General features: G+C 36.8%; 2 protein-coding genes across 7 annotated transcripts; one reads left to right on the top strand and one right to left on the bottom strand.

Annotated features, from left to right (window-relative positions):
* Window positions 1-9: 9 nt before the first annotated feature.
* LOC113109565 (transmembrane protein 150C-like) lies at window positions 10-11,054 on the bottom strand. 3 transcript variants are annotated; one of them, XM_026273205.1, is made up of 9 exons: window positions 10,703-11,054; window positions 9,359-9,537; window positions 6,438-6,529; window positions 6,295-6,348; window positions 6,169-6,201; window positions 6,028-6,095; window positions 5,370-5,497; window positions 5,073-5,250; window positions 10-1,062 (listed from the first exon to the last, which is right to left on the bottom strand). In XM_026273205.1, exons 3-9 carry the CDS (start codon window positions 6,509-6,511, stop codon window positions 866-868), a joined length of 732 nt encoding a protein of 243 aa, XP_026128990.1. In that variant the 5' UTR covers window positions 6,512-6,529; window positions 9,359-9,537; window positions 10,703-11,054; the 3' UTR covers window positions 10-865. The 3 variants fall into 3 exon arrangements, with proteins under 3 accessions (XP_026128990.1, XP_026128992.1, XP_026128991.1); XM_026273207.1 differs by having other exon boundaries at window positions 9,359-9,455; XM_026273206.1 differs by lacking the exon at window positions 10,703-11,054 and adding an exon at window positions 9,931-10,002.
* Window positions 11,055-11,888: 834 nt separating this feature from the next.
* Window positions 11,889-25,626, top strand: carm1l (coactivator-associated arginine methyltransferase 1, like). 4 transcript variants are annotated; one of them, XM_026273203.1, is made up of 13 exons: window positions 11,889-12,145; window positions 14,343-14,468; window positions 15,928-16,034; window positions 16,154-16,234; window positions 16,948-17,058; window positions 19,541-19,718; window positions 19,813-19,903; window positions 22,547-22,628; window positions 22,728-22,813; window positions 23,190-23,279; window positions 23,359-23,496; window positions 23,933-24,022; window positions 25,474-25,626. In XM_026273203.1, the coding sequence occupies exons 1-13, from the start codon at window positions 11,989-11,991 to the stop codon at window positions 25,481-25,483; spliced, it is 1,347 nt and encodes a 448-aa protein (XP_026128988.1). In that variant the 5' UTR covers window positions 11,889-11,988; the 3' UTR covers window positions 25,484-25,626. The 4 variants fall into 4 exon arrangements, with proteins under 4 accessions (XP_026128988.1, XP_026128986.1, XP_026128985.1 ...); XM_026273201.1 differs by having other exon boundaries at window positions 16,151-16,234; XM_026273200.1 differs by having other exon boundaries at window positions 16,130-16,234.
* Window positions 25,627-27,991: the final 2,365 nt, after the last annotated feature.

Below are 27,991 nucleotides of genomic sequence, written 5' to 3'. Positions count from 1 at the left end.
CACTAGAGGGCGCTCTATCAAAACAATAGAAATCACGTGGTTTGATGATGCTAAGGAGCGAGGAATGATGGGATTTGTTGTCTTCAGAAAGTTTAATCATGGATTTAATGCGAGTTCAACGATTTGCGCGAGTAGATTACATACAAAGTCAATGCAAAGACATGATCAGACTATGGATCAGACGCGATGCCCCACGTTTGGCTTGTATGCCCCATAATGCTAATCTTGTTGATCATTATAATAGCATACGTTTTCTGTAAAGATACGAATCAAAACAACTCACCAGTCGAGTAAAACACAAGCGAGATCGGCATCTCTTTCTAATTGAAGTTTGTCGCGAAGCTACTTCCCCATTTGTCCATGACGCTGTTGTCATGTGGTTCCTACGTCAGTAAAGGCGGTAACAAAGGGTAACTAACATCATTGACAGGCGACTGCACTGCCCCGTGTCACTGTTTAAAATGGGACTATTCTTATGATTTACAAGTAGTTCAAAACATTAGTGATATTGTTAGTAATCCGTTGTACAAAATATATAACAATAGCCTAGTGGTTTTTGGATATTTTACTGCAAATAATTAATGGATTGGAATGGATTATCTTGCTAGAAACTGTTCCTGTATTGAGATGTTCTCCAGTGTCCTTGTTGCTTCGCTCATCTGACACACAAACATGGAGCACGTCACAGTAAATCCTTGTGCATTTCCAGAATTTGTTGCTTTTGCGAAAGCCTACCAACAGGTTCAGAAGACGTACTCGTCTTCTGAAGGTCTTCCTAGAGAGATTACATTCAGTTTACATGCAGGACTGGTCACTGGCGAACACTGGAAGAAGTACGAGGCTCCACAGACGCTGAAGAGTGGGACTAGAGCTGGTCGGACTGGTACTCGGAGACCCCGGAGAGGCTGAGTGGAGGGTCCTGCTCGTCGCTGCACACTATCTTGAAATGGAAGTGGCGAAACTCAATGGCGAACGTGGCCAGGTACATCAGGAAGAACATGACCAGAGCCCACTGAGTGCGGGCCGCGTGCATGTGCAGCCGCTGAGCCATCAGAGCGAAGTCTGAGATCTGCCGTCAAGGCTGAAAATATGAGAAAGAGGAGAAGATTTTGAACAAGTGGAGGGTTAAAGCGATAGTTCACCCAAAAATGAGAGTTCTGTTATTAATTACTCATCCTCGTGTCCTTCTAAACCTGCAAGACCTCCGTTCATCTTCAGGACACAATTTAAGATATTTGTGTCGAAACCTGAGAGCTCTCTGACCCTCCCAAAAACAGCAAGGGTCCTTACACGATCAACACACGTTTGTGAGCGCAGTGCTGCTTTGTGTACAGCGTAAAAAAAAAAATTGCATTTTCATTAAGACCAACAAGTGGGTGGGCAATATGCTGATGTTTCATGAAACGACTTGGGATTTGTTTTAAAAATGACTCTTATCAATGATTCAGAGTTGACTCTTTCTTTTGAGAAACAATAATTTTATACACGGTGCACTTTTAGATTTAAAACTTTGTGGGATGTTTTCATTCAATTTGAGCGGTGTTACACACTGCATGAAAGGGAACTTTCTAAAAACTTTAAATTATTATATTGTTTTCTTTGTGCACAAAAAGTATTCTCGTAGCTTTAATAAATTACGTTTGAACCCCTGATGACACATGGATTATTTTAACGATGTCCTTGCTACGTTTCTGTGCATTGAGTTTGTAAGGACCCTTGCTGTTTTGGGGAGGGTCAGAGAGCTCTCAGATTGCATCAGAGATATCTTAAATTGTGTCCTGAAGATGATCGACTGTCTAACGGGTTTGGAACGACACGAGGGTGAGTAATTAATGACAGAACTCTCATTTTCGGGTGAACTATCGCTTTAAGGCTAGAAGGGAGACCGCTGTGGCTACTGGGCATGCGTGCATCAATACAGCTTAATATCTTGTCATGCTATACAATAATCATTTCTATTTTTGCATTGTTGTAAGGGGTAAGTTTAGAGTTGGGGTAGATGAAGACGTTAATAAAGCACCATCTAATAGGTAGAAAAATACATTTCATTGTTAGTTTTCCGGTCGAAGCTGTATGTTAGTTTCCCACAGATCCTTGAAATCCTTGAAAGTTTGTGAATCTGAAAAAAAGGCCCTGGAAAGTTTAGAAAAACATGCAGATATAGGGCCTTGAAAATGCTTGAATTTATTTTGTGCAAGATGTTATCTGAAAAGAAAAAAATCCATATTTTTCCCTCTGGTCCTCTGTGTTATTTGACCAACAATTTGTGGCCCATGCATACCGATGCATACTAGCTTGCTTGATTTACGCTAGTTAACGCGCTTTTACGCGTTACGTTAAGTGTTTCCCACGTCAGGTTTTTGTGCTTTACGCTGCCGTGACGTTAGTGACCATACGTCTTCTTTTTCCCGCGCACGTCCTCTTTTTTTTTTTTTTTTTTACCTTACATTTATTTAATTTGGGCGTTCTCGTGCTGAGAAATAGAATAATTTCCATGATGAAAAGTTTTAGCATGTTATGGGTTTCATTTTGTGGTGATCGCACACTGACTCACTGAAGGAATTCTTCAGACGGTTGTTTTCTGAGTGCCATACACAAAAATAATGACTCCTAACTCCAAGACCGTAGCCAGGAGAGTCAAAAGGTAGGTATCTGGTAGAAATTGGTCTATTTTTATGGGGGAAAGTCTTTGCATTTGAATATATTCTCACGCTGAGAAATAGGTGATAAAAATAAAATGTAAGAAAAATTAGTGTGATCAAGAGAAATTTTTCGTATAATTTTTATTTGATGTTCAATATCTCATGAAAGAAATAAGGTATTCAGAAAATACTTTTTTGGTGATGTTCCCCAACTTGTGTGCTGTATGTGAATAAAATTTAGTGGTGATATCATTAAGAAATCAGTTGTCTGATTCAGCGGTTCTTTTCTGTCATCACTTACATCACACATATCTTTGCATGGCTTTTTTATGTTAAATACATTTTTTGCTTAAAGTAAAGGTGTATTTTCTTTCTTTTATATCGTTATTGCCTTTTTATGGAAGCTTGTTTTTGTCTCTGAATAGTTATAAAGTAGTTATAATGTTAGTATTGCATGATATAAATTTGCAGTTCTAAGAAATATTCAGAAATTTTAAAGTTTTGAAAATGGGCTTCCCATCTTGGTGAGAATCAAGTACAGTTAAGCTTTTTTTTTTTATTATGCTACTTATGGAAATAGTATGCTTTCAAAAGAATATACTGTTCAGTGCATAGTGAATGCAATGTTTTCGAACACTTAATTACATGTTGCTATTAAATGAAATTGTATTATAATTTAAATTCATATTAGATTAAATTAGCCTAATTTTAGCTTTTTGACACACTTAAGTAGGACTTCTTTATGTAATTTCATAATTCTATTGTCTTTTAAAATAGTATTAAATAACAATCCAACTTCTATTCTTGCTGTTGCCGCCGGTGTAATGTTGTGACCCGTTTCACTCTCTCAAAAGAGGACACAACTAGAAATCAGTGGATATGTTCCAGAACAGTTCAACCCAAATATTCAGATGTGTGCAGCTGATTTCATGGAGGACTCACGGTTGTTTCTATAAAGCAGAGCAGTTCAAACTTTGCATGGACAGTCTGGCTCTTCTGACTCACAGACTGTAAGTGTGTTTTTATATTTAGAGTATCTGCCAAGATTCAAGATTTGAGCATTGTAGAGTAGCGCTTGTTGTTTGTTGTTTCTGCGATCACAAATGCAGACATGGTTTTATGTTTATGCAACGCAATGTGTAAAAAGACAGTATAAAGCCCTGTTCTCACCTATAAAGATAACAATATTAGCATCCACACCAGTGAACAATATTGTCTGTTCATTAAGTGCACGTGCGTCTGCCGCTTTAAATTTTCCAGCTCATTATGGAAGGCTTGATTCTGATTGGCTGTCAATATTTGTATCGTTCACCAGCTGGAAAAAAATTCTGAAAATGATTCCAACTATATCGTTTCTCTGTGCCTTTATTGTTATAGATGTGGTGTGGACTCTGCTATTCTTAAATAATGAGAATGATTTTTAGAACTATATATTTATTGTTATCTTTATAGTTATCATGCTTGGTGTGAACGGGCCTTATGTTAATATAATCAGTAATTATGCACCCCACTTGATGCAACAATTGCCTCGTTTGTAATGGGTTTTATTGGTTTTGTCTAGTCGTGCCGGGACACTCATCACAATCTTAAGGGGTGTAATATTTCCGTCACACGCTTGAGGAATTCAGCCAATCACAACGTACTGGATAGCTGGCCAATCAGAGCACACCTCGCAATTCAGACCGATGAGCTTTGTAAAAATCTACACGTTTCAGAAGATGGGGTATAGAGGAGCAACAGTAATGTACAGTATATGGAAAATAATGTGTTTTTTAACCTTAAACTGCATAAACACAATTCATTACACCAAATACACAAAAATAATGTTAATAAATAACTTTTTACATGTGCTTTAGTATGTTTGTCAGATTAGATTAGAGAAGATTAGAGTACTACTTTAAACTATGACCAAATGTTTTATCTATTATTATTTATATCGTTGTATTAAAATAATTGCTTTAAAGTAAAATGTTTAATTTGACGTTATTACAAAGTGCACTTTTTAAAAGTGTGTTATGAATTGTAGGTTACACATTTCATTTCAAAGTGTTCGGGTTTGGTGTGCAATATACATGAAAGAACCGTTTTTACAAAAGTAAAAGTACACTTTTTTTTTTTTTTTGCAAAGGGGGTGTATATAAAGTGGAAAGAGTTTTTTCATGCTGCTTTCTTTCTAAATTTTTTATGTTCAGCATTTTTTATAATTTTGGATCTGTGACTACAGGGGGTTTGTTTCAAAATTACATATTTAGATAATTCGGAGCTAGATGTATGATGCATATCATCAGAAATCAGGACATTCTGGCGTTATCACCCAGCTATATCATTTACTCACAGCTGGATTCATTTCTTTCTGCACAGTCAACAGTGTCAGTGCTTGCGTATGTTGTTTTTACGTATGTGAGGTTACAGTGGAAGGAAAAAGGATACAAAGCAACATGCAGGAAGTTACAGCTCCGGACAACAGGAAGCGAGGGATTCCTGCTCGCCTGCCTTCATTCCTCAGGTTGACCTTTAGGGTCATGAAAGACTGGACCCAGCAGAAGAGTGTTCCTAGCCCAAAGGTCATAAACGTGCCAATGTTGTGCAGCTCCTCAACGCTGGACAGCTAGATCAGCAAAACAAATGATGAATAATCACTTAACAAGAAATGCAGGCTTCTATAGTACATATTATGAAAAATGTGGTTCAGTACTGTGTTTGCAAAAAAATAAAAATAAATCATACCTGGAAATTCCCAACTAAAGTCATACCAAAGCAGGCAAGAGACAGAGCCCCCAGACTGCTGATGTTGAGCCAGGGTTTATGTGCTCTGGGCTTCAGCTGCAGATATCGCAGCACTCCCAGAACGAAGCCTGGAGCACAAGACACCATCAACATTTATTTCAAACAATTCTACATTCATTCCAAGATGTTGATGAGTTTGTTTCTTAATCAGATTTGGAGAAATGTAGCATTGCATCAGTGTCTCAGCAATGGATGCTCTGCAGTGAATGGGTGCCGTCAGAATGCCAAAACGGCTCTAATATGTGGCTGGACTGATGTGAGGGACAAAGGAGATGGACTTCTTCACTGGAGGAAGCAACTCTTATTCTGACGGCACCCATTCACTGCAGAAGATCCACTGGTGAGACACTGATGCAATGCTACATTTCTCCAAATCTGATGAAGAAACAAACTCATCAACATCTTGAATCTTTTTTCTTTCTTTTTTTTGTGAACTATTCCTAACTAAACTGATGTTCATATGATTCTGGTGGATGCAACAATTGCATCAGGCTACAATTTCAGTCTATATGAAATTATGATTATATTAGTCGTTAGCTCTTAGCTCTTTCTGTTTATAAGACCAAGTCCTCTGACAGGATCTGAGCACCATTCATACCTACAAAGGCTGCCATGTTCATGACTTGACTGAACACACAGCTGGCAGGTGGAGCATTGCCTGCAATACTAAACAGCAAAGACAGCGCATAAGAACAGTTACCAGGCCTCTAAACGAATCATGCCATTCATATAATCTTACCTGATATATGGAGGAGGTTTTGATTCTGACCTACTAAAATAAGTAAGGAAAATAAGTTTGAAGGAGGCATAAATATTGATGTCTTAGATGAAATAACTGTCTTGCAATAAAGGGATATGGCCTTACTTGTACTCTGCACTGAGTGGGGTGATTTTCTCACCCTCCACAGCAATGAAATACCTGTTTAGAAAGAAATTATATAACACTTATCTTAACAGCAGCTTAAGTCATTGACATGGAAACAGGCAAAGCAGACGTCAGATACTCACACGACCCAGAGACCAGCAGCTGTGAAGAAAGAAAACATTACAGGCAGAAACATCCATGGACTGCACTTCCTCATGTCTCCTCATGAACAGCCCTGCAATAAAACCAACAACATATCCTACATTTATAATGAATCACATTTAAAGTGTGTAAAGTGCAAAATTGGTTGCCCCATTTTTATATGTTTACTTATGTTTTATTTATTTGGTCCTTAATCCAGATTACTTACAAATGTTAGTCCATTACAGATTATATTATAAAAAATTGTAGTTAGTAATGTAATCTGAGTTACTTTCGGTAATGCATTCTGAGTACTTTTAAATTATTTTGACACGACTTTTACCTATAACTTGTTTTAAACGTACCATAAAATGTACCACATTTATATAAAATATATTTCACTCTTTGATATCATAAAATGCATTTAACATTAAGCTTTTCAAATCTAAACATAAGTATGATTTTTTTTGTAAGTGAACTTTAAATGAGAAAAAAAAGAGAAGAATTAGGGAAAATCTATCAATTATAAGTAAATTGCTGCCATTGTATGAATGATATGTATTCATGTAAGACATAAAAAGTAATTCATCTGATTATGATTATTTTAAGATGCAATATAATCTAAATACAAGTACTTATTTTTAGTAAGATCCAGATTATACAGTATTGTTCAAAATAATAGCAGTACAATGTGACTAACCAGAATAATCAAGGTTTTTAGTATATTTTTTATTGCTACGTGGCAAACAAGTTACCAGTAGGTTCAGTAGATTGTCAGAAAACAAACAAGACCCAGCATTCATGATATGCACGCTCTTAAGGCTGTGCAATTGGGCAATTAGTTGAAAGGGGTGTGTTCAAAAAAATAGCAGTGTCTACCTTTGACTGTACAAACTCAAAACTATTTTGTACAAACATTTTTTTTTCTGGGATTTAGCAATCCTGTGAATCACTAAACTAATATTTAGTTGTATGACCACAGTTTTTTAAAACTGCTTGACATCTGTGTGGCATGGAGTCAACCAACTTGTGGCACCTCTCAGCTGTTATTCCACTCCATGATTCTTTAACAACATTCCACAATTCATTCACATTTCTTGGTTTTGCTTCAGAAACAGCATTTTTGATATCACCCCACAAGTTCTCAATTGGATTAAGGTCTGGAGATTGGGCTGGCCACTCCATAACATTAATTTTGTTGGTTTGGAACCAAGACTTTGCCCGTTTACTAGTGTGTTTTGGGTCATTGTCTTGTTGAAACAACCATTGCAAGGGCATGTCCTCTTCAGCATAGGGCAACATGACCTCTTCAAGTATTTTAACATATGCAAACTGATCCATGATCCCTGGTATGCGATAAATAGGCCCAACACCGTAGTAGGAGAAACATGCCCATATCATGATGCTTGCACCTCCATGCTTCACTGTCTTCACTGTGTACTGTGGCTTGAATTCAGAGTTTGGGGGTCGTCTCACAAACTGCCTGTGGCCCTTGGACCCAAAAAGAACAATTTTACTCTCATCAGTCCACAAAATGTTCCTCCATTTCTCTTTAGGCCAGTTGATGTGTTCTTTGGCAAATTGTAACCTCTTCTGCACATGCCTTTTTTTTAACAGAGGGACTTTGCGGGGGATTCTTGAAAATAGATTAGCTTCACACAGACGTCTTCTAACTGTCACAGTACTTACAGGTAACTCCAGACTGTCTTTGATCATCCTGGAGGAGATCATTGGCTGAGCCTTTGCCATTCTGGTTATTCTTCTATCCATTTTGATGGTTGTCTTCCGTTTTCTTCCACGTCTCTCTGGTTTTGCTCTCCATTTTAAGGCATTGGAGATCATTTTAGCTGAACAGCCTATCATTTTTTGCACCTCTTTATAGGTTTTCCCCTCTCTAATCAACTTTTTAATCAAAGTACGCTGTTCTTCTGAACAATGTCTTGAACGACCCATTTTCCTCAGCTTTCAAATGCATGTTCAACAAGTGTTGGCTTCATCCTTAAATAGGGGCCACCTGATTCACACCTGTTTCTTCACAAAATTGATGACCTCAGTGATTGAATGCCACACTGCTATTTTTTTGAACACACCCCTTTCAACTAATTCAACTAATTGCCCAATTGCACAGCCTTAAGAGCGTGATATCATGAATGCTGGGTCTCATTTGTTTTCTGAGAATCTACTGAACCTACTGGTAACTTGTTTGCCACGTAGCAATAAAAAAAATATACGAAAAACCTTGATTATTCTGGTTAGTCACATTGTACTGCTATTATTTTGAACAATACTGTATGTAATCAGTTATTACTCCGCTCTGTTTATCCAATAATGTTCTTTAAATGAATAAAAAAAAGGATAATAATTCAATAAAAATTATTTGCCACATTAGAACATATGATTTAAAATGTAAATATGAAATCATGAACTACTGATCTCTCGTAACATTGTGAATTATGTAACTGAATCAAAAAATATATATTTATTGCAAGTTTATTCCAAAATTTTAGTTTTTACCTTCTGAAAAGAAGTGTGCTTAATTCTAATTCTGAAAGTGCACTCGAAATAAAATGAGTGAACAATGAAACAAATGAAATAAAAGGTATCTTAATTGCACTGAGAGTGCGTAGTTTTGCAACTGTAATAAAAAAGACAATCATGTCAACATTTACTACTTTACATTATACTCTCATCATGGATTATGGGTAGTGAGGTTCCTTATTAATAATTCAGCCATTACACCATTAAATCTCTCATATATATATATATATATATATATATATATATATATATATATATATATATATATATATATATATTTTTTATCACTTACCAACTCTTAAGGTAATAATAGGCATGAAATTTTAACTTGCAGTACCCTACTGTTGCACTTTATAGTGAATAAGACAGGAATCAAGCCACTGACCAGCCTCAAGATTTCTTGGAGAATATCTTATCTGATGTGTCGACAGGGTTCAGTCTACAGAGACAAAACCAAAAGCCCTCTGTACATCTGAAAGCATCTATGAAGCAATATGACAGCAGGTTAATCGATCACTGTAAGCCTGTAAGCCATGGTTTGGTGCTTGTGGACAGCTCCTAGTGCTGAAATAGAGACAGTGACAGAGATCAACAGCATGTCCCTGATCCCAGATTCACACATCCAGTTACAGAGAGAGTAGGAAATGGGATAATGCATGGGCTAACTTCATTATCAGCTTTATATGATGGACTTTATCAGCCTATAATGCAAAATTTAAAAACCGTCATGGTAAATCTGTATTTCTTAAGACTCAGAATAATAAGATGCCACCTTAGTTTAGAGGACAAGCCCAAATCATAAGTATGTTCATAACTATGTTCACTTTGAATACGCGATGTTTTTCTGTAAAGCTGTCAAAGAGCCGTATTGTCTTCGCCATTAAAATGGGAGATCATCGCGTCATTTAATAAAAGGTTTAAATCACTTTATTATGAACGACGGGTATAACCCCATACCTTTTAGGCCGACGGACTCGGTCCGGTGTTTCCCAGACAGACATTGCGCGTAGTAGTCATGTCCGATTCGCAAGCGAGTCGTTCTTTTGAACCGGTTCTTTTTAAGGATTCATACGAACCGATTCGCAAAGCATCTCAACTGAACCGCTGATAAAGGCGCTACCCAGGCCATAGAATAGAATAGAATAGAATAGAATAGAATGATTTTCCTAAATTAATGAAACCAACTTTATTTAAATACGTTTTGCAAGAAAATACAATTAATTTAACGTTTAATGTCGGCATTGTTGTTTCTATATAATTATTTGTCAGATTTCAATCAACTACTATCAATTTCTGCAGAAAAAAGTAAATCCTAAATCTTTTTTTTTTTTCATGGTTTGTGAATAAAAACATAATTACAGCTTCATATACAAAGTGAAACCATTATGAGAAGTAGAAAAACCGGTTTTGTTGTTGTTAGATCTTTAGATCATTTAGGCTATTCCACCTTTGTCAAATACACATTTACAAACATTAAAGCCAACTCAAACGAAACTGACATTTAAAAAGCTAAATATAAAGCAAACAAAAAAATGGTTCAAGTGTTTAACAACCCTGATCTGTACCACCCATTCAGTAAAAATATGAGCAGTGACAGTGTTTCTAGAGTTACATGCGAATAGCCTGCACAGTGCAAGGATACAATAACATGAATTAACAGTGTTATTTTCTAAGATTGTTAAAGTTAATGTGTTGGTGTGTTTCATCTTGACAAACAATGTTCACTTACCATTAAACAGGAACTGATCTGCGTTACTCAATAGAGTTGTGTAGAGTTGTGTGGAGTTACCGAGAGTTATCTGTCGATGTCAGTGTTGGGGAAGTGGCGAGTCTCACTGCTATGGATCCAGTTTAACCAGTGTTTAAGGTGCTGTTACATAAACTGAAGTCACTCAGTATGCTAACCCTTAAGTCTTAGTGTGTCTCAAATGCCATTCTGTAATCCAAATATAGAATCAGACTACTAAATAATAACTCCATGAATTACAATAGCTAAGTATAAAATCGAGATTTTTCTTAGAGTACATACTAATGTAGCTAAATCTTCTTTAGTCGAGAGCTGTAATTGTGTGGAATCACATTTTGTCTTGCACCAGTTTTCTCATTGTTTATATTTCCGCTAGATGGCGCTGTTCATCCACATCACAACATGACTGCTGCCTGTGTGAAATAAAGCTGTTTAAACAAACCTGGACTGAAGCTTGTTTAATCTTATCATTTTAACATCGCAGCATTCATATCCATATCCACTATTACACGGATGCTTACTTTACCCAGCTCGATTACACTTCACATTATCAGAGATATTAGCACTTTGTTTTATTGTAGCTACAATCCACTTTTTCTTAGTCACAAGAGTATATTTAATTATTTATCTTATATTTTATTTTTGAGAATACCTTACCTTTTAGGACATAATAACGCAATATTTGCATAGTGCTGCTAAACACATTAAGAGAAAAGAGTTAGCCTGTTGTGTGATTAGACTAAAAACACAAATTAACTTAAACCTGTTAGCATATATTTCGATAATATTACTCCAAAACACTTACATGATGTAAAATATTTTTTTACGGACCTTTTTACCTCCAAGCTCACTTTATATGCCAATTTAAACAGATTATAGAAAATGACATTTTTTAATACTAATGTTTACCATATAAACTTCAGATTTTAGTCTTGCTGTTGCTCATGTGTTTTCTGATCTAATAAAGCTGCACTAAAACAATTTGTAGAAATAACAAACAAGCCACTTGGATCTGTTATTGTATCAAACTATATGGTTCGTTTTATGGGTGCTGTAGAAGAATAATTAATTGTGTCTTTGACATACTGAAGTTAATTTATTTATTTACTTTTGTCGTCAGATATTTTCCCGCCAAATCTGTGTCGTTAGCCCCGCCCTCTGACGTCAAGGCCGCTGTAGAGCCTCCTCTCGTTTAAACTTGTTCTCAAACTCTGTCAGAAGGCTTGTACAGAAGGATATGAGAGCTACGATGACTGCTGGATTCAATCATGGGCGATAATCAGTTACAGACCAGTTTCTCTGTCACTCTGGTCTTTCTGAATGAGAACGACTTGAAGAAAGATCCGCCGATCTCCAGTCCACATCAGGAGCTCAGACTGGAGATCCACAGAGAGGCTGACGACATCTGTCTGACCGTTAATAACGGTAAACCGAACATCACTTTAATCTGTCTGACCGTTAGTAACGGTAAACCGATCATCACTTTAACCTGCCTGACCGTTAATACTAATAACGGTTAACCGAACATCACTTTAATCTTTCTGACCGTTAATAACTGTAAACAAAACATCACTTTAATCTCAGAATTGAAATCTCAGAGTTTAGATGGCAGACCTAAGCATTTTGGCAAATATAAAGAAAATATTTGTTTGACATTGTTATTGAGTTTTACAGTTATTATTGTTGTTGTTCATATTATTAGACACTTATTTAGGACTATTTTTCGAAATGGTTGATTCTGAATCTACTTGAAGAAATAATGAGTTGGAGTTGTTACAAATGTATTTCCTATAGCAATAATTATGCATAATTACAAGCTATTAACATAAACCAAACACTGACAATAAACATATCGTTAATACACGATGTTACTTAACATTTCACTTAATGTGTGCATTTTAGAATAAAGTGTGAATCGAGAAACATCAGACGAGTCTCCATTTAAACTTTTAGTTGATTGTATCAGCTGTAAAATCTGAGATATTTATTAGATCTGATTGGGGATTTTTCTTTCCTATGGATCACTATGCTCTTTTGGGTTACACTTTATTTTATGTTGTCCTTGTTACAGTGTAATTATTTATTAAAGTACTGAGGGATATTAATTACTACATGTACTCACTATATGGTTTAGGGTAGAATCAGTGTTGCTGGGATGTAATTATGTCTACTTAATTGTTATTATAATAACAAGTACATGTAATGTGTGACAAAGACATCTTAAAATGTAACCCCTTTTTCAATTTTTTGGTCAGTCGGCCTTTTTTATTTGTAATTATAGTGAATGCCCAAAGTTCCCATTTTCAGTATGTGCTGCTGTCTGGATAATATGAAGAGTGAGGAGACACATGGAAGCATTCACACTGTAAATAACATCATATCATATGCATTTCTCCACTGGCTCTTTGTAGTGTCCTGTTTCTTGGTTAAAGGGCAAACGAAGGCTCTTTATTCAGGTGTGCCACACATTTTCTGGAGTCTCGTTGTGTGGTCTGGCCAGATTTACGGCTCCGCTGTTCATTCTCCGTGAGCTCCAGCATGGCCTGCACCGGACTCTGTTTTCTTTGACACGCTACACTAGTCCTGGCCGCCAGCGCTTTCTGCCTCCTGCTGCACAGAATCAGATAGCACCGCTCTGGTGTTTCTCTGTGTCCCGTACCTCACATAGCAGGATACAGTCATTTCTGCTGCCAGCTCATGGCTGAAACGCAGGCTTTTTCTGTAGAGCACAGAAGGAGATGTTTAGCAAAATGTTCATGCTTCTGTTTCCTTTACTGAAAACACTCAGTGACCACATGCTGTAGTCCTTATTCATTGAAAATCCTTGAACAGTGTATTCATAATCTGAAAAAAAATTGGATAAATATGCATCACATCACTTGCTCGCCAGTGGATGCTCTGCAGTGAATGGGTGCCGTCAGAATGAGAGTCCAAACAGCTGATTAAAACATCACAAGTTATCCACACCACTCCAGTCCATCAGTTAATATCTCAAAAAGTGAAAAGCTGCATGTCTGAAAGAAACAAATCCATCCTAAAGATGTTTTAACTTCAAACCGTTGCTTTTTGTCAAAATATCAATAATGGTCTCTCATATCAAAATCCCCTCACATATTTGTTTAGAGCTGTTTCGGACGGTTTAAACAGTTCTTAATGTGTGCAGATTTCTCTCCTGATTCAGATTTTTTCTCTTAATAAAGCAATAGGGTAGATCGATAGCTTTTTATCTTTAGTTTTGAAGTTAATCTAAATTGCAAAGTGATTTCAAAAAGGGAAAAACAGCATTTATTTGAAACAGAAATCATTTTTCTAAAATTATAAATGTCTTTACTGGCGTAAAGGATAGTTTTTTGATCAATCGAATCCATTCTTGCTGAATAAAAGTGAGTATTTAATGAGTTTAATGAACTATGTTTTTGTACTGTTTGGATCTTGGCAATATAAATCACCATCCACTTCAGTTTTATGTAAACATGCATGAATGTCTTTCATACCTTTTCCTCTTGAATTGTATGTGTAAGGAATGACGTGAGGGTGAGTGAATGGTGACAGATGTAGGGTCACACAGTCCTCTCATTGTTTTAGCAGCATTCATATGGCCGGTGTATTCATGTGCTTCCAGATGCGGGCGTTTGTGTTTTTAAGTTCTCCATCACGAGGGACACAGAGTGTTGTCGGGTGGCCAGCCGCTCGTTCCTCATCACTCTGGGCTGTTTCAGTATCATCATGCGCTTCAGCACCCCGTCAGGTCAGTTATCTGCAGTTATCCAGACCTCTCTTTACCTCAAAACTAATCTGATCTCTGCCTGATCGATCTTCTCAAAGATACGGAAATGTTTTGATCTCATTTGACAGTAATTCTCTGCAGCAGAAGCCAAAAGCCTCAACGCTCACCGAGACATGTAGTTATTGCTTTTCAGTTTAATTTGGTTAATATTTCTCTAGTAGTACTAATCCAAGATCAAAGTATGGAATATTTTGCTCTTTTTTTCTCTGAGAAGCATTTCGTTTTTCCAGCACATCTGTTGTACATCTGTATGTAACGGCTCAGGGAGATTTGGGATACATCCACTGGTAACTGAATCAAACACGATAGAAAAAATCACTAATGGCAAGCCCTGTGGAGACACGCTCAACATCACGCTCTGTATACAGACGAACTGACCTGAACGCTATAAAAGTGTCCATTTAATGTCTAATATTTAGAATGTTTCAATGTAACAAATGTATTTCAACTCATATTCTATTTACATTTGCCAGAGCCCCTGTCAAATACTGCTGATGCACTGATCCTGACAATAAGGGCCGTTGCATAGTCAACGCATCTGTACGCATACACGTCCCCGAGGCTACGCATCGCTACGCTTCGGCCGCCATTATGCGTCGGTGCGTAGCCAAATGTGTCGTCCTAGTTTTTGATACGCGACACGCCGATTCACGCAATACTATGCGTTGTCGGTGGGGGCGACATTGCAAGTATTGTACATTAATTCAAGTATATTGTGTTTACAGAAGAAGAAGGTTTGAATACAATGGCGGGCGAAGAGGAAAAATTATGCGAACTTATATGTATTCATCCACATTTATACGATAGTTCATCAGCAACAGAATACACTCCTCTTCAGTTGCCATTGTGATCTGAATATCACGCGACGCGACTCTACTAATATCACCCGACTCTACTACCCCCTGTTGCGTGAGCGGTGTATTGCATACACGCATCATCCGTGACGCTTGCGTTCACTGTTTAGACTAAGCAACACGAGCGAAGCGCTCCCTTTCATAGTCTAAACAGTGAACGCAAGCGTCACGGGTGATGCGTGTATGCAATACACCGCTCACGCAACAGGGGGTAGTAGAGTCGGGTGATATTAGTAGAGTATTAGTATAGTATTGCGTGAATCGGCGCGTATCAAAAAATAGGACGACACATTTGGCTACTCACCGACGCATAATGGCGGCCGAAGCGTAACGATGCGTAGCCTCGGGGGCCCGTATCGGCCCTAACAGACACACAGACTTCTGGATATACGTTTATTTGACCTCATATTTGAACTTTGAATGTTCATATTGAAATATTACTAACAATATAAAAGTTATTCTCATGTTTCCTTAGTACATTTCAGATCCAGAAGACACATGAAGCATTTTTAACCCTGATACAGTGGGCTTCATGACCATCCTCCTTGTATTGTTGATTTCTGCAGAGTTTGAGGTCTTCCACAGGATGCTGTGCTCATGGCACGAGCTCAGGAGACATCAGTCTGTGTTTCAGCAGAGGACAGACGAGTCTTCTGCACTGCAGTACTTCCAGGTAAAGCGGAGGATCACCTTGATTCAGTTTCTGTGTGTCTGTGATGTGTTATTAGCCTCTGTAAGAAATGTGAGACATCTGTAGTTTCCTCTCAGTTCTATGGCTGTCTGTCCCAGCAGCAGAACATGCTTCAGGACTATCTCAGGACTGCAACCTACCAAAAAGCCATTTTGCTCAACGATGTTGACTTCAGAGATAAAGTATGTGTTTATATACTTCACCTGGCTAGTTTGTTCTGATTTACCTGATAACATTACATCATCAAACACCGCAGACTTCATCCTGCAAGTTTTTAAGGGTGTACCCAATAGTGGTCTTATGTTGATACTATTGAATTGATATTACTGAAATTTCACAATATGAATAATTTTATTTCATGATAACAACATGCATATTACATAATTGTCATTTATTTGTGTATTTTACAATTGCTATATGACACATTTCTCAATATTTGGGTAATTTTTTGTCCTCATCGTACCACAAAACCAGTTTTAAGGGTCCATTTTAAAAAATCGCCTTTAAAGTTGACCAAATTAAGTTCTTAGCAATGCATATTGCTAATAAGAAAAACAGTTTTGATATATTTACAGTAGGAAATTTACAAAATAACTTCATGGAACATGATCTTTACTTAATATCCTATTGATTTTTGTCATGGAAGAAAAAATGGATAATTTTGACCAATACAATATATTGTTGGCTATTGCTACAAATATACCCCAGAGACTTAAGACTGCTTTTGTAACACTGTAGAGGTAAGAATCCTAGATAAAAGGTTTTGTCAAATAAATAAATGTAAAAAGGGCACCTTCAATATTTTTAGAAATGAAAGTCCTAGTGAAATCTATAATAACTGGTGTGTGTTTATTGCTTGTTTCCTTTACTCTTATGGTGCTTCATGTGTTTGTAGGTGGTTCTTGATGTGGGCTGTGGCACAGGGATATTGTCCTTCTTCGCCGTCCAGGCCGGGGCTAAGAAAGTGTACGCGGTGGAGGGCAGTTCTGTGGCCAAATATGCAGAAGTACACACAATCCTATTCATGATTCATGTGCTCACCCTTGTCTTTCTGGAACACAGAAGATGCAGAATGTGTTCCATGCAGTGTGTTAGAAGTATTATAGAGACTAGTCTGTGTGACTTCTGAAGTCATACGAGGTCTTGGTGTGTGGAACAGACTCGTGGCTCTCAAATCTTATTCCCTCTTCTACAGATTCAAATGAGAGCCATTCGGCAGCATTGATGTGTGACGGATCTACATGCAAATTTGAATGAACACGAATTAAAGTTAAATCTGAGTGTTTTACAGAAAATAAAGGTTTGGGTTTGGCTTAAACTTGGGTCTGTTCCTCACACAGTGTTGTTGTAAGCCTTGGATCACACACAGACTACTTTTAGGATTCCTTCATGTCCTTTTTTACAGCAGCTTTTCCCATACACTTTATTTTAAGAAAAAGAGTTGAATGAACATTCTGCGAAATGTCTTCTTTTTTTTTTTTTTTTTTTTTTTTGGAAGAATCAAAATCATATGGCTTGGATTGACTTGATCATCAGTGGATGCTCTGCAGTGAATGGGTGCCGTCAGAATGGGAGTCCAAACAGCTGATAAAAACACAAGTTACCCACACCAGTCCAGTCCACCATGTCTTGAGAAGTCAAAAGGGAAAACAAACCTATCATTATGCGCTAAAACATTTCATACCAAAATGAGTCCATAATAAGGCGTCCTCCAGGGAAAAGGTCCTGGCCCAGAATCGACTTGTTTGTTGCTTTTTTGGACTGTTTTCACTTGCAGTGGTGCTTGATCTGTGCAGATTTCTCTCCTGATTCAGACCAAACCACGTTTTTCACTGGAGAAAGCAATATTACGTATAAAGGACTTGAATTTTAGCCAAAAGCAACAAATTGAAGTAAAGTTCTCACTGATCTCTTTATAAAACACACACCATTTTCACTTCTCCAGACATTAACTGATGGACTGGAGTGGTGTGGATTACTGTGATGTTTTTATCAGCTGTTTGGACTCTCATTCTGACGGCACCCATTCACTACATAGCATCCAGTGATGAGCAAGTGATGCAATGCTACTTTTCTCCACATTTGATAAAGAAACAAACTATTTCTTGGATAGCCTGAGGGTGAAGATAGTGTCTTTAGCAAATTAAATAAATCACAGGTTTCCTTTGGTAACTCTATTATAAAGAGCTTCCAGTGCACAGTGAGGACATATGTGTTTTTTGGCCAGCTGTTGGATGTGCTTGGATGATACATCACTTATCACTATCTGTGCTGTCACACCCATTTGGCCTGAAGTTCAGGGCTATGGGTTTTGTGGAAAAATACCCAGGGCGAGACAGCTTTTCTGGAACACTTTCACAGGGCAACACCTTCAGGAGTCCTTCAGAAGGATCTTTCCTGCGTGTCTGGAATGCATGACATTCTGGCTGCTAAATGACTTGAAGACAGATTTGGCCGGAAACTTGCGTAGTGGGCAAACTGACACGTGTTTTCGGGGATAAAGATTGCTTTCTGTACAGTGCTAATAGTGCTCTTTTTCTCATTTAGAGGAAAGCTCTTGTTGCTCTTGTAGTTTTTTGTAGACTACTTCCACATGTGTTTGAGTTTCTATTGCCACATCTGATTTATACAACTGAAGTTCCAAATATAACACACTAAACCTTTAAATGATTTCCTTTGTTTAGAAAAGAGATTACAAATGAGATTTTTGTACATGTTTGCAAGGGTGATAATCAGACCCATATTTTTAAACTGTTCCTCAGTGCTTGTAAGGAATTTTCCATTTAAAGTTTAAAGTTAATGCTGCCTGGTTTAAAATGGCAACTTTAAAACTGTGCAGTTACAAATATATTTAAAAATAGAAATGATTACATTAAAGTTTATTTTAGTTTACTATAAATTTTTGTCAGTGCATTTGACAGTAGACTTAAAAATATTTTAAATCGAATTATAAAAGAACATAAAAACAAATATGACTTAAATATGTAAAAAAAAAAAAAAAAAAGGTTAATATAACTGCTATTTATACACATTTACACACATTTAATTGCAATTAAGGTCTACCTAAGTGCCCAAAAACATTATATGTAACATTATTTATTATTTTAAAATATATTCTTTCAATAGTAAGAGAATCATTCTTGCTCTTGCTCATTTTTTTTGTTAGGCATATGGTTTGTAAGCCATTTAAGTTGTCTTTATATAGTCATTGCTTTATAGGCTGACACAATTCCTGTAATCTTAAATGCTTATAATATAAAAGTTTGGTTTTAACTTATAAGTTAACAATATAACTTTACACAGTCACACAGTAGTGATGCACTGGTCTCATTAGCATATAATCTTGTGGTTCTACTTGAACAAATAAAGGTTTTTTATGTTTATTCTGGTGCTAGAGATTGCCCCATAGTATTCCATTATAAAGGCATCACCGGGAAAGAGATGCTGTTGATAAAGCTTAAGTTGTTTTGTCATTCTTGTCTCTTCAGATTCTAGTGAAAAGCAATAACTTGTCGAACAAAATCACAGTTTTGTCAGGAAAGATTGAGGAAGTTTGCTGCCCCGAGAAGGTGGATGTGATCATCTCAGAGCCCATGGGCTACATGCTCCTCAACGAGAGGATGTTAGAGAGCTATCTGCACGCCAAAAAATGGTTAAAACCCAAAGGTCTGTCAATCCTCACATTTCCCTGTACACATACATGCTGTGTTCAGATGTTATGGGTTATTAGTTAGAGTACTTGTTTTCTGTCACTGTCCAGGCATGATGTTCCCGACTCAGAGTGACATTCATCTGGCTCCTTTCACTGATGAACAACTCTACATGGAGCATCACGCTCGCTCCCACTTCTGGTAAGAACAACTCCTGCCTTCTGTACTGTATCTGCCATTTTCATTCATAGATAGAACATCTGGGAAATATAACATCTGCTTTTTAAATGCATGGTTTGAAGAGAACAACCAGTGTCATATACAGCTGCCACCGACTAAAGATTTTTCTACATCAATCATTTAATGCATTAGTCAACTAATTGCACATTTATTAATTTAATAATTTAAATATATAAATGATAAGGTCAATAAATGATGCGAGAACATTTGGATATTTCTGCCCGAAATACTGTACTTACTAAAACGACCAGCTGTTAACAATCTGTTCATTACAGACTGTGTGACTTCATGTTGCCCAACATTTAGTAAAGTATCAAGGGGGCAGTGGTAGTCGAAACGCAAAAAAATTCTAACTTGGCCATCGATTACTCACCTTTTTTTATTTCTTCCATGTAGGGCCGCAAAACGATTAGTCACGATTAATCGATCAAAATAAAAGTTTATGTTTACATACTGTGTGTGTACTATGTATTTATTATGTATATATAAATACACACACATACATGTATATATTAAGGAAACATATGTTAAATTTATATGTAAAATATTTTAATTTTATAGCTGTCAAACGATTAACTGTGATTAATCGCATCCAAAATATGTTCACATAATATATGTGGCTAATTATATGTATTTAGATGTATTTAGCAATTAGTGGTAGACCATTATTGTTTTTTTTTGTTTTTTTTTGACAGACGATAGCTGATTTTAAACCAGAATAATTTGTCAAAAATTGTAATATTTAAGAAATTTATATAATTTGACAATGGATTAAAAAATAAATGAGTGAAATAAACATACTTGTACTTTAGATGACAAAGTGTTTTTCACAAATAAATATTTACAGGAATTACAGGAATAAATAGCATTCAACAATATATTCAAATAGAAAACAGTTATTTTATATTGTAATAATAATAATATTAAATAATATTACCGTTCTTACTGTATTCTTGATCAAATATATGCAGCCTTGGTGAGCAGTAGAGACTTCAAATACATGAAATACTCGTTGCCCCAAACTTTGGAACATTAAAAGAGCAAAAGCTTGCATGATAAAATGCCAAAGTGGCCAAAGGAGGATTGGTGGTGGGGCTTAGCAAAACGTCAAACATTGATAACAAATAACCGTATGTTCATAGACATAAAAAAATGATCTTACATCAACATTCAATGATGAAGTATATAACTCTTGACTTTTTAAACTAGTTTTTAAACTAGTAATGTGTTTTATAATATGAAAAAAGTATTTAACAGAAGTATGATCTACACCTCTATGTATTCAGCCTTCCCAAAAACTGGCTCATGTACTGTATTACTGTAGACATTTTTTGGCTCTACATAATAAAACTTAGGAATGAACCAAAATGATTATCTACGGAATGGGTGTTTTTCCACCTTTTGTCTTGAGAACATTTTTGTCATAGTACACAAGAACATGCTCAGTGCAGCACACTAAATGTTTAGAGCCTCATCCATGATGGTTTATTTTACAATGGCCCACAGGGGGTTGTGGTTTGCTTGCATGGAAAGACAGTAATGGTCCCACCGCCCACATGCCTGCACTGTACTTGCACCGTGCCGTGACCAAACTGAAGCCAAGCAGCTTCCCGGTTCTGTAAAATGCTGTGCTTCAATCCAAACCTGATTCATGGCACACAGCTCACTCCTCTCAGTCTGTGCTGTTCAGTTCGAATGACTGAGTTTATGATACCTCGTGTGACCGTGCTTCAGAACAATAAGTGAAATCATCTCGCTGTAGCTTTTATTCCAAACACAGATAATGTTACCAGGTGTCATGTCAAGTTGAACACCCAATATTTATGTTAGAGCAGAAAAGGCTCATGTTTTGCAGTGGGTACATGATGAAATCTTCATCTGTAGAGCTTTGAAACTTGGATCTCTTTTTTGGCTTAAGTTGTAAAGAGCTTCTGGGAATGGCATTAAGGTTTGGCTGGATATGCCAGAACTACACCAATATGTGGGGAAAAAAGTTCCTCTCTTGAAAGCTATTGTATAATAAATGGATAGTTGTATTTTATTTTCATTTAACATTGTTCTTTCGTCCTGTTGAAACTCACTGGTTTCCATAGATAGTGATAAAACCACTCCTCTAAAACAAGGGTGCTCAACAGGGACCCACTGGGGGGCTTCGGCAAACTTCCAGAAGGGCCTCAAGATGTAGAAATAGGACAAAATCAGCATTTAAATGAGCTAGAACAACTAAAACACATATTTCTTATTTTAATCAACCATTTTCGTCTTTGAAGAAGCAGGCTTCGCGCAGTACATTTTTTTAAATGGGGAAAAAAAACTTCACTGGTATCAGATCGGCCAATACTAAACCCTAGAGATCGGAGTCGGTATCAGAGGCAAAAAAGGTAGATCGGAGCATCATAAGAAACACCATGTGTCTGAAAACACTATTAATGTTCATAAACTAGGAGTGCTCACAGATAAAAATTGTAAAAGGGTAGGTGGAGGGACAAATAAGAGACATGGAGTCAGAGATGTTGTGAACCATGACCCTAACCTGTTCACAGAATTCTGATGATCTCAAGATAACAGATGTTGGAAACATGATTGAATTTGATCTTACACCAGGAATCAGAGATGTTTCTATGGTGTGAACTTGAGTGGGCTTCATTCTTCTGCTGTGGATGAGTTCTTCAGACAGCCAATAGTTGTGAGTCTACACACACTGACTACTACAGCATCCATGAGTCTGGCTCTGTGATTGCATCATGGTGTTGTCAGAGAGGGTCTCAACGTCTTTGTGTTTCAGGACACATTCGATATGCAGGTTCTCATGGCCAGGTCTGTGAAGTACACAATCAACTTTCTGGAGGCAAAAGAAGAAGATTTACACCGGTAATGACAGTTCAAGAATATAGCAGCATGCAGAAATTACCAGCACAAGCACACCAGGAAAAGTCTATAAGACATTCACCATTTCAATTTTCAGTTTATCACATATATGTCAGTGTAGATCACTGTAAATGTTTTTGGCAAAAATAGGTGCACCTTTGTCAGTATCTAAAACTGCCAAAATACCCTGTGTTTTTAGCAACTTTTCTAGTGAGTATTAACAGGTGAAGAGATAATACCATCATTTTTGACCAGCATGGTCTTAAGATGATTTGTGGCCAGTTTAGGTACAATCTGTTAAAGAGTTTGTAGGATACATTTGAAGTGTGTGACCTGGAACAGCATCTTAATATCTGTAGTGGATGTGTGTGATTCACAGGTTAGAAATTCCTTTTGTCTTCAAACTGCTGCAGTCAGGGCTGATTCATGGACTTGCTTTTTGGTTTGATGTGGCCTTTGTTGGCTCAAGGTGAGACTCACAATTATGAAAGGAAAAGAGCACGAAGACAGCATGCTTGAAAAAAGTATTGATAGTGTGTTTTGTACAGGACGACAGTATGGCTGTCCACTTCTCCAAATGAGCCTTTGACGCACTGGTATCAGGTACGCTGTCTTCTGCAGACCCCTCTGTTTGCCAAAATGGGACAGACGTTATCTGGACGGGTTCATCTAATAGCCAACAAGAGGTGCGACTACCTTTGTTCACACATATGATGAAGGGTGCATGACATTTCTGGGTTTAGAACACAGAAGGAAAATGTAGCAGGGTAAACTACTGGAGATGTTAATGGGAAACCATAACAAATATGGTTTTTGCTTTCCATTTTGCTTCAAAAGTATTTAATGTATCTTAATATCCATTAATTTCTTGTTCTCAAACAACCAAAGAGTCATTTTTTGCATGTCACCAAACAACACACAGACTGGTCTGGAACCGAATTAGGGAAATTTTAAATAAATCACAGATGTCTTCTATTGCAGCTTCTTCAAAGTATCCATCTTTTTTATTTGTTTACAAACTAATTTGAAGCATTAATGAATCTTTAGTCAGGATTGTATTCTTGTAGTAGTATGTAACCTTGCTGCAACATCATTTTGTCTAACTGTACATCTCTTTTACAGACAAAGCTATGACATTCACATCACTGCTGTGGTTGATCAGTCTGGATTTAAATCTGGGAACTCGCTGGATTTGAAAAATCCTTTTTTTCGGTAAGCACCACAGGAAATCCAGTTATAAAAAGTTATAAAGCCAAAGAGTTGTCTTCCACACAGTGTGCCACACAGAGAAAACAAGAAAGGCTGTTTGTAGTCAAACCAATTAAATATATAAATAGTTTGCTATGAGCGGGTTCAGATAGACTATGCTTTCTTTTAATTCATCTGGAGTGAATTGGGGGAAATCTGCAGAATTAGACAATACAATGTAGTAAATACAGAAGACGACGCATTTGTGCAATGACAGGCTTTGCAGTTCTTCAGTGTATTCTGTGGAAATCCTTGGACTTCTTTACACCTGACAATGACAAGGTTTGCATAGTTCACCCAAAAATGAAAACTTGCTGAAAATGTACTCATCCTTGAACCATCCAAGATGTCGTTTGTTTGTTCATGGAAAAAGATTTGGAGAATTTTAGCATCACGTCACTTGCTCAACAATGGATCCTCTGAATGGGTGCCAATGAATGGGAGTCCAAACATCTACCCATCCATCCATTCTACTGCTTATCCAGGTCAGGGACTGGGTGATCCCAAGGCATTCCCGGGCCAGCCGAGATATAAAATCCCTTCAGCTTGTACTGGGTCCCATTGTACCCGAATCTCATTCTATTGGTCATAACCTAGAGCTAATGACCATAGGTCAAATCGACAGCTTCGTTTTCTGGCTTATTTTCATACCACGGATGCTAAACATTTTTGCTAACTTTTCTAAGCTGAAGTTTACATGCAGACACTCATATGATGAGTTTTAATCCACAAACTAGTCATTCAGAGAACACATGATTATTTTTGAAAATAGAAACATTTTATTACAGAACATGAATACAGATTTTACACCAGTTGTGTAGAGATTGGATATCATGAATTAGTGACCCTGGCACCCCATATTACCGGAGTGTCTCCTAAAAGTGGTCTTAGCGAACATGGACACAAACCTTCTCCATCTCCACAGAACACATGTAGGTTGGATAAACAGACTCCTCATGCCCCCTCCAGGGATTCTTGCCTGGGTGAAAAGCTGGTCCACTGGTCTGAGACAGCCGGTCACGTTCCCCTTTGTAGCACTAGGCTTTCATAAGAGTGATCTCTCTAGAATTGAAACACCTGTAGTCCCCTTCTATAAAAACCGAAGCCACCAGGTGGTGCTCTACAGTGAATGGGTGCCGTCAGACTGAGAGTCCAAACAGCTGATAAAAACATCACAATAATCCACAGCACTCCAGTCCATCAGTTAACATCTTTTCATTTTTTTTTTATTTACTTTAATAATTATTTCTATCATTCAAAAGAATAGTTAACAAATGGTTCACTTACCAAGATGTATTCAGTAAGGACACATGAATTACAGGAAGGTAATTGACCAAGTCATTTTAGTTAATTTATGGTGTATTTCAGCATGATTTAACAAGTTGAAACGTGTGATCTATCTCTGTCTTTTACAGGTACGCCTAAATCATCGTTCTCCTCATTTATCCGATCAGCCTAAACGAAGACTGCAGGTCTATCACTCAGCATTCAGATACAATCTATGAAGGTTCTGTGCACATGTGATATAGCGATTTATGATATTTGTTAATAAAAACAAGGTGACTGAATGAATTTGTTATATTTTCAAAGCTATAAACTTTCATTCATTTTGCTTTAAACATATAGTTCAACCAACAGCTTAATTTAGGCTTTAAATCACATATAACATCACACACATACATAAAGCACCTCAAACATGGTCAACGGAAGCTCAACCATACTTGCTTGAAGTGCAAGAGCAAATATGAGATATGAGAAAACAAGAGACACGTCAGAACAAACCTCATTTGTTCTTGTGTATCAAGCATGTTTGAACTTTCATTTATCTTGTTTGATAAGCTTTATGTGTGTTATCCTGACATCTGTTGATCTGTTGTATGAATACTCTAAATTATGCAAATGTGTGTTTAACAAATAAAAAAAGTGGAAAATAACTACTTTATATACATAATAGCTACCTCTAGATCCTGTAGGATTACAAAGAACATGTCCATAAACACTTTCAATTGAAAGACTGGGATTAAGTTACATAATTTAGGAGAAAATTAGCATAATATAATTCATGTTGGGTAAATCTAACAGGCCTGACCGTTTTTGTAACTATTGGTCTACTCCCATGCTTTTTTCCTGTGGTGTGCCTCAGGGTTTTATTTTAAGCCCTATTTTTATTCTCACTGCATGTTGTATGAAAGTAAAACAACAACAAACAAAAAACATTCTCGTCTTCTGCCTTTTTAGAGGTGATTCTTCTGGGGGATTCTGAGGTCCTTCTCTGGAAATATATACAAAAATAAATGCATTGTTAACTTAGAATAGTCCATCTGCCATCAGTTGTCGCTTCATAACGTTACGGTTGATCCACTGATGGCAAATGGACTATTCTGGTGATATATTTTATACTTTTCTGGAGTTTGACCGTGTAAGTTACTTGGCAGTCTATGGGACAGTCACAAGCCTCCCGGTTTTCATCCAAAATATCTTAAATTGTGTTCTGAAGACGGACAAAGCTTTTACGGGTTTGGAACGACATGGGGGTAAGTGATTAATGACAGCATTAAAAAGTGGTGGCCCGAATGGTCCTTGGGTGCTCATTATTTCTAAATTAATCTAAAGTATTTTAAAGTTTAAAATTAAAGTATTAGGTCCATGTCACAGCTGTCACAGAGCTTCCGGTCACTTAAATTACACTATTTTTGTTTCTGGGTCGACCATCATGCAGCGGTCAGGCTCCTCCTGCCAGTCCAGAAGCTGGATGATCTCAGGAACCCTGGGACCTTGATTTTCTCGAAATAACAGAGCGACCTCCAGTGGAAGGGGATGGGGATAACCGTCCTAGAAGAAAGACAGTTGATAAGATGGATAAAGGACCAAACTGATGACAAGGATAGATAGTCTGTTGAAAAATAGACTTTATAGACTGTGATTAATGTTGTGACAGTGACAGAGAGAACAAAGACTACTTACGATGCCGACAGATTTCTTGTTCCTGTTGGAGGTGAATTTTACTGCCACATGATCAACAAAACAAAGCAAAAATTAAGATTTACAATTAATTTATGTGCATAATTCATCTATTTTCAATCATTAACTGTGAACATACATCAGTGTTCATATATGTCAGCATACAACTGTGAAAAACATGTACATTGTGATGAATTTAAATTTTAAGCATGTTTTAACAAGTCTGACAGGTTAAATTCCCTAAACCGTTCATATATATGACCCTGGACCACAATACCAGCCATTAGGGTCAATACAAGGATCATCTGAAAGCCTTCCATTGATGTGGGTTTGTTAGATTATGGTAATATTTGACTGAGATACAACTATTTGAAAATGCAAAAAAAGAAAATGTAAATAAAGTATAATTGAGAAAATTGCCTTTAAAATTAAAATAAGATCCAAATTAAGTTCTTAGCAATGCATATTACTAATCAAAAATAAAGTTTTTATATATTAACGATAGAATATTTTCAAAAATTCTTAATGGAACATGATCTGTATTTATTATCCTAATGATTTTTTGACATAAAAGAAGAATTTATAATTTTGGCCGATACAGTGTATTGTTGGCTATTGCTACAAATATACCCCAACATAAATTAGTGACACTGACATAAACTAAAAACCTAGTATGAAAACCATTATTGTTATTAGATTTTTAACAAAACACCCCCATGGTTGGGCTAAAATAGCCCTCAGTCTGACAAAGCAATTTGCTTTAAACATTTACAGCAAAATCAGAGTACATGCAGTTTTTGCTTAAAGATAAAAGTACAAAATTAGAATAGTCTTATCTGAAAAAAAATAAAATAAACGTTAGCTGGTGCTAACTAGCTAGCTAACTAGCTACTTGATGCTAATCTGAGGTAATCTATAAATATAAAGTCCAAATATTTTGACTCAACCAACTAGTTAGAATACATTTGATGG

This window comes from Carassius auratus, chromosome 10, assembly GCF_003368295.1.
Source record: "Carassius auratus strain Wakin chromosome 10, ASM336829v1, whole genome shotgun sequence".
In the NCBI taxonomy this organism is placed as follows: Eukaryota; Metazoa; Chordata; class Actinopteri; order Cypriniformes; family Cyprinidae; genus Carassius; species Carassius auratus.
The sequence above is the reverse complement of the archived record's forward strand: the minus strand, read 5'-3'. Positions and strand labels throughout refer to the sequence as shown.

Bases quoted from the DNA above. Each gene is read 5' to 3' on its own strand.
- LOC113109565 (XM_026273205.1), bottom strand. From the start codon at position 6,511: ATGAGGAAGTGCAGTCCATGGATGTTTCTGCCTGTAATGTTTTCTTTC. The intron at 6,349-6,437 runs GTGAGTATCTGA...CTTTCTAAACAG, and splicing joins GCTGCTGGTCTCTGGGTCGT to GTATTTCATTGCTGTGGAGG. The intron at 5,251-5,369 runs GTATGATTTATT...TTGCTGATCTAG, and splicing joins CTTTAGTTGGGAATTTCCAG to CTGTCCAGCGTTGAGGAGCT.
- carm1l (XM_026273200.1), top strand. From the start codon at position 11,989: ATGGGCGATAATCAGTTACAGACCAGTTTCTCTGTCACTCTGGTCTTT. The intron at 16,035-16,129 runs GTAAAGCGGAGG...GTTTCCTCTCAG, and splicing joins CTGCACTGCAGTACTTCCAG to TTCTATGGCTGTCTGTCCCA. The intron at 23,497-23,932 runs GTGCGACTACCT...TCTCTTTTACAG, and splicing joins CATCTAATAGCCAACAAGAG to ACAAAGCTATGACATTCACA.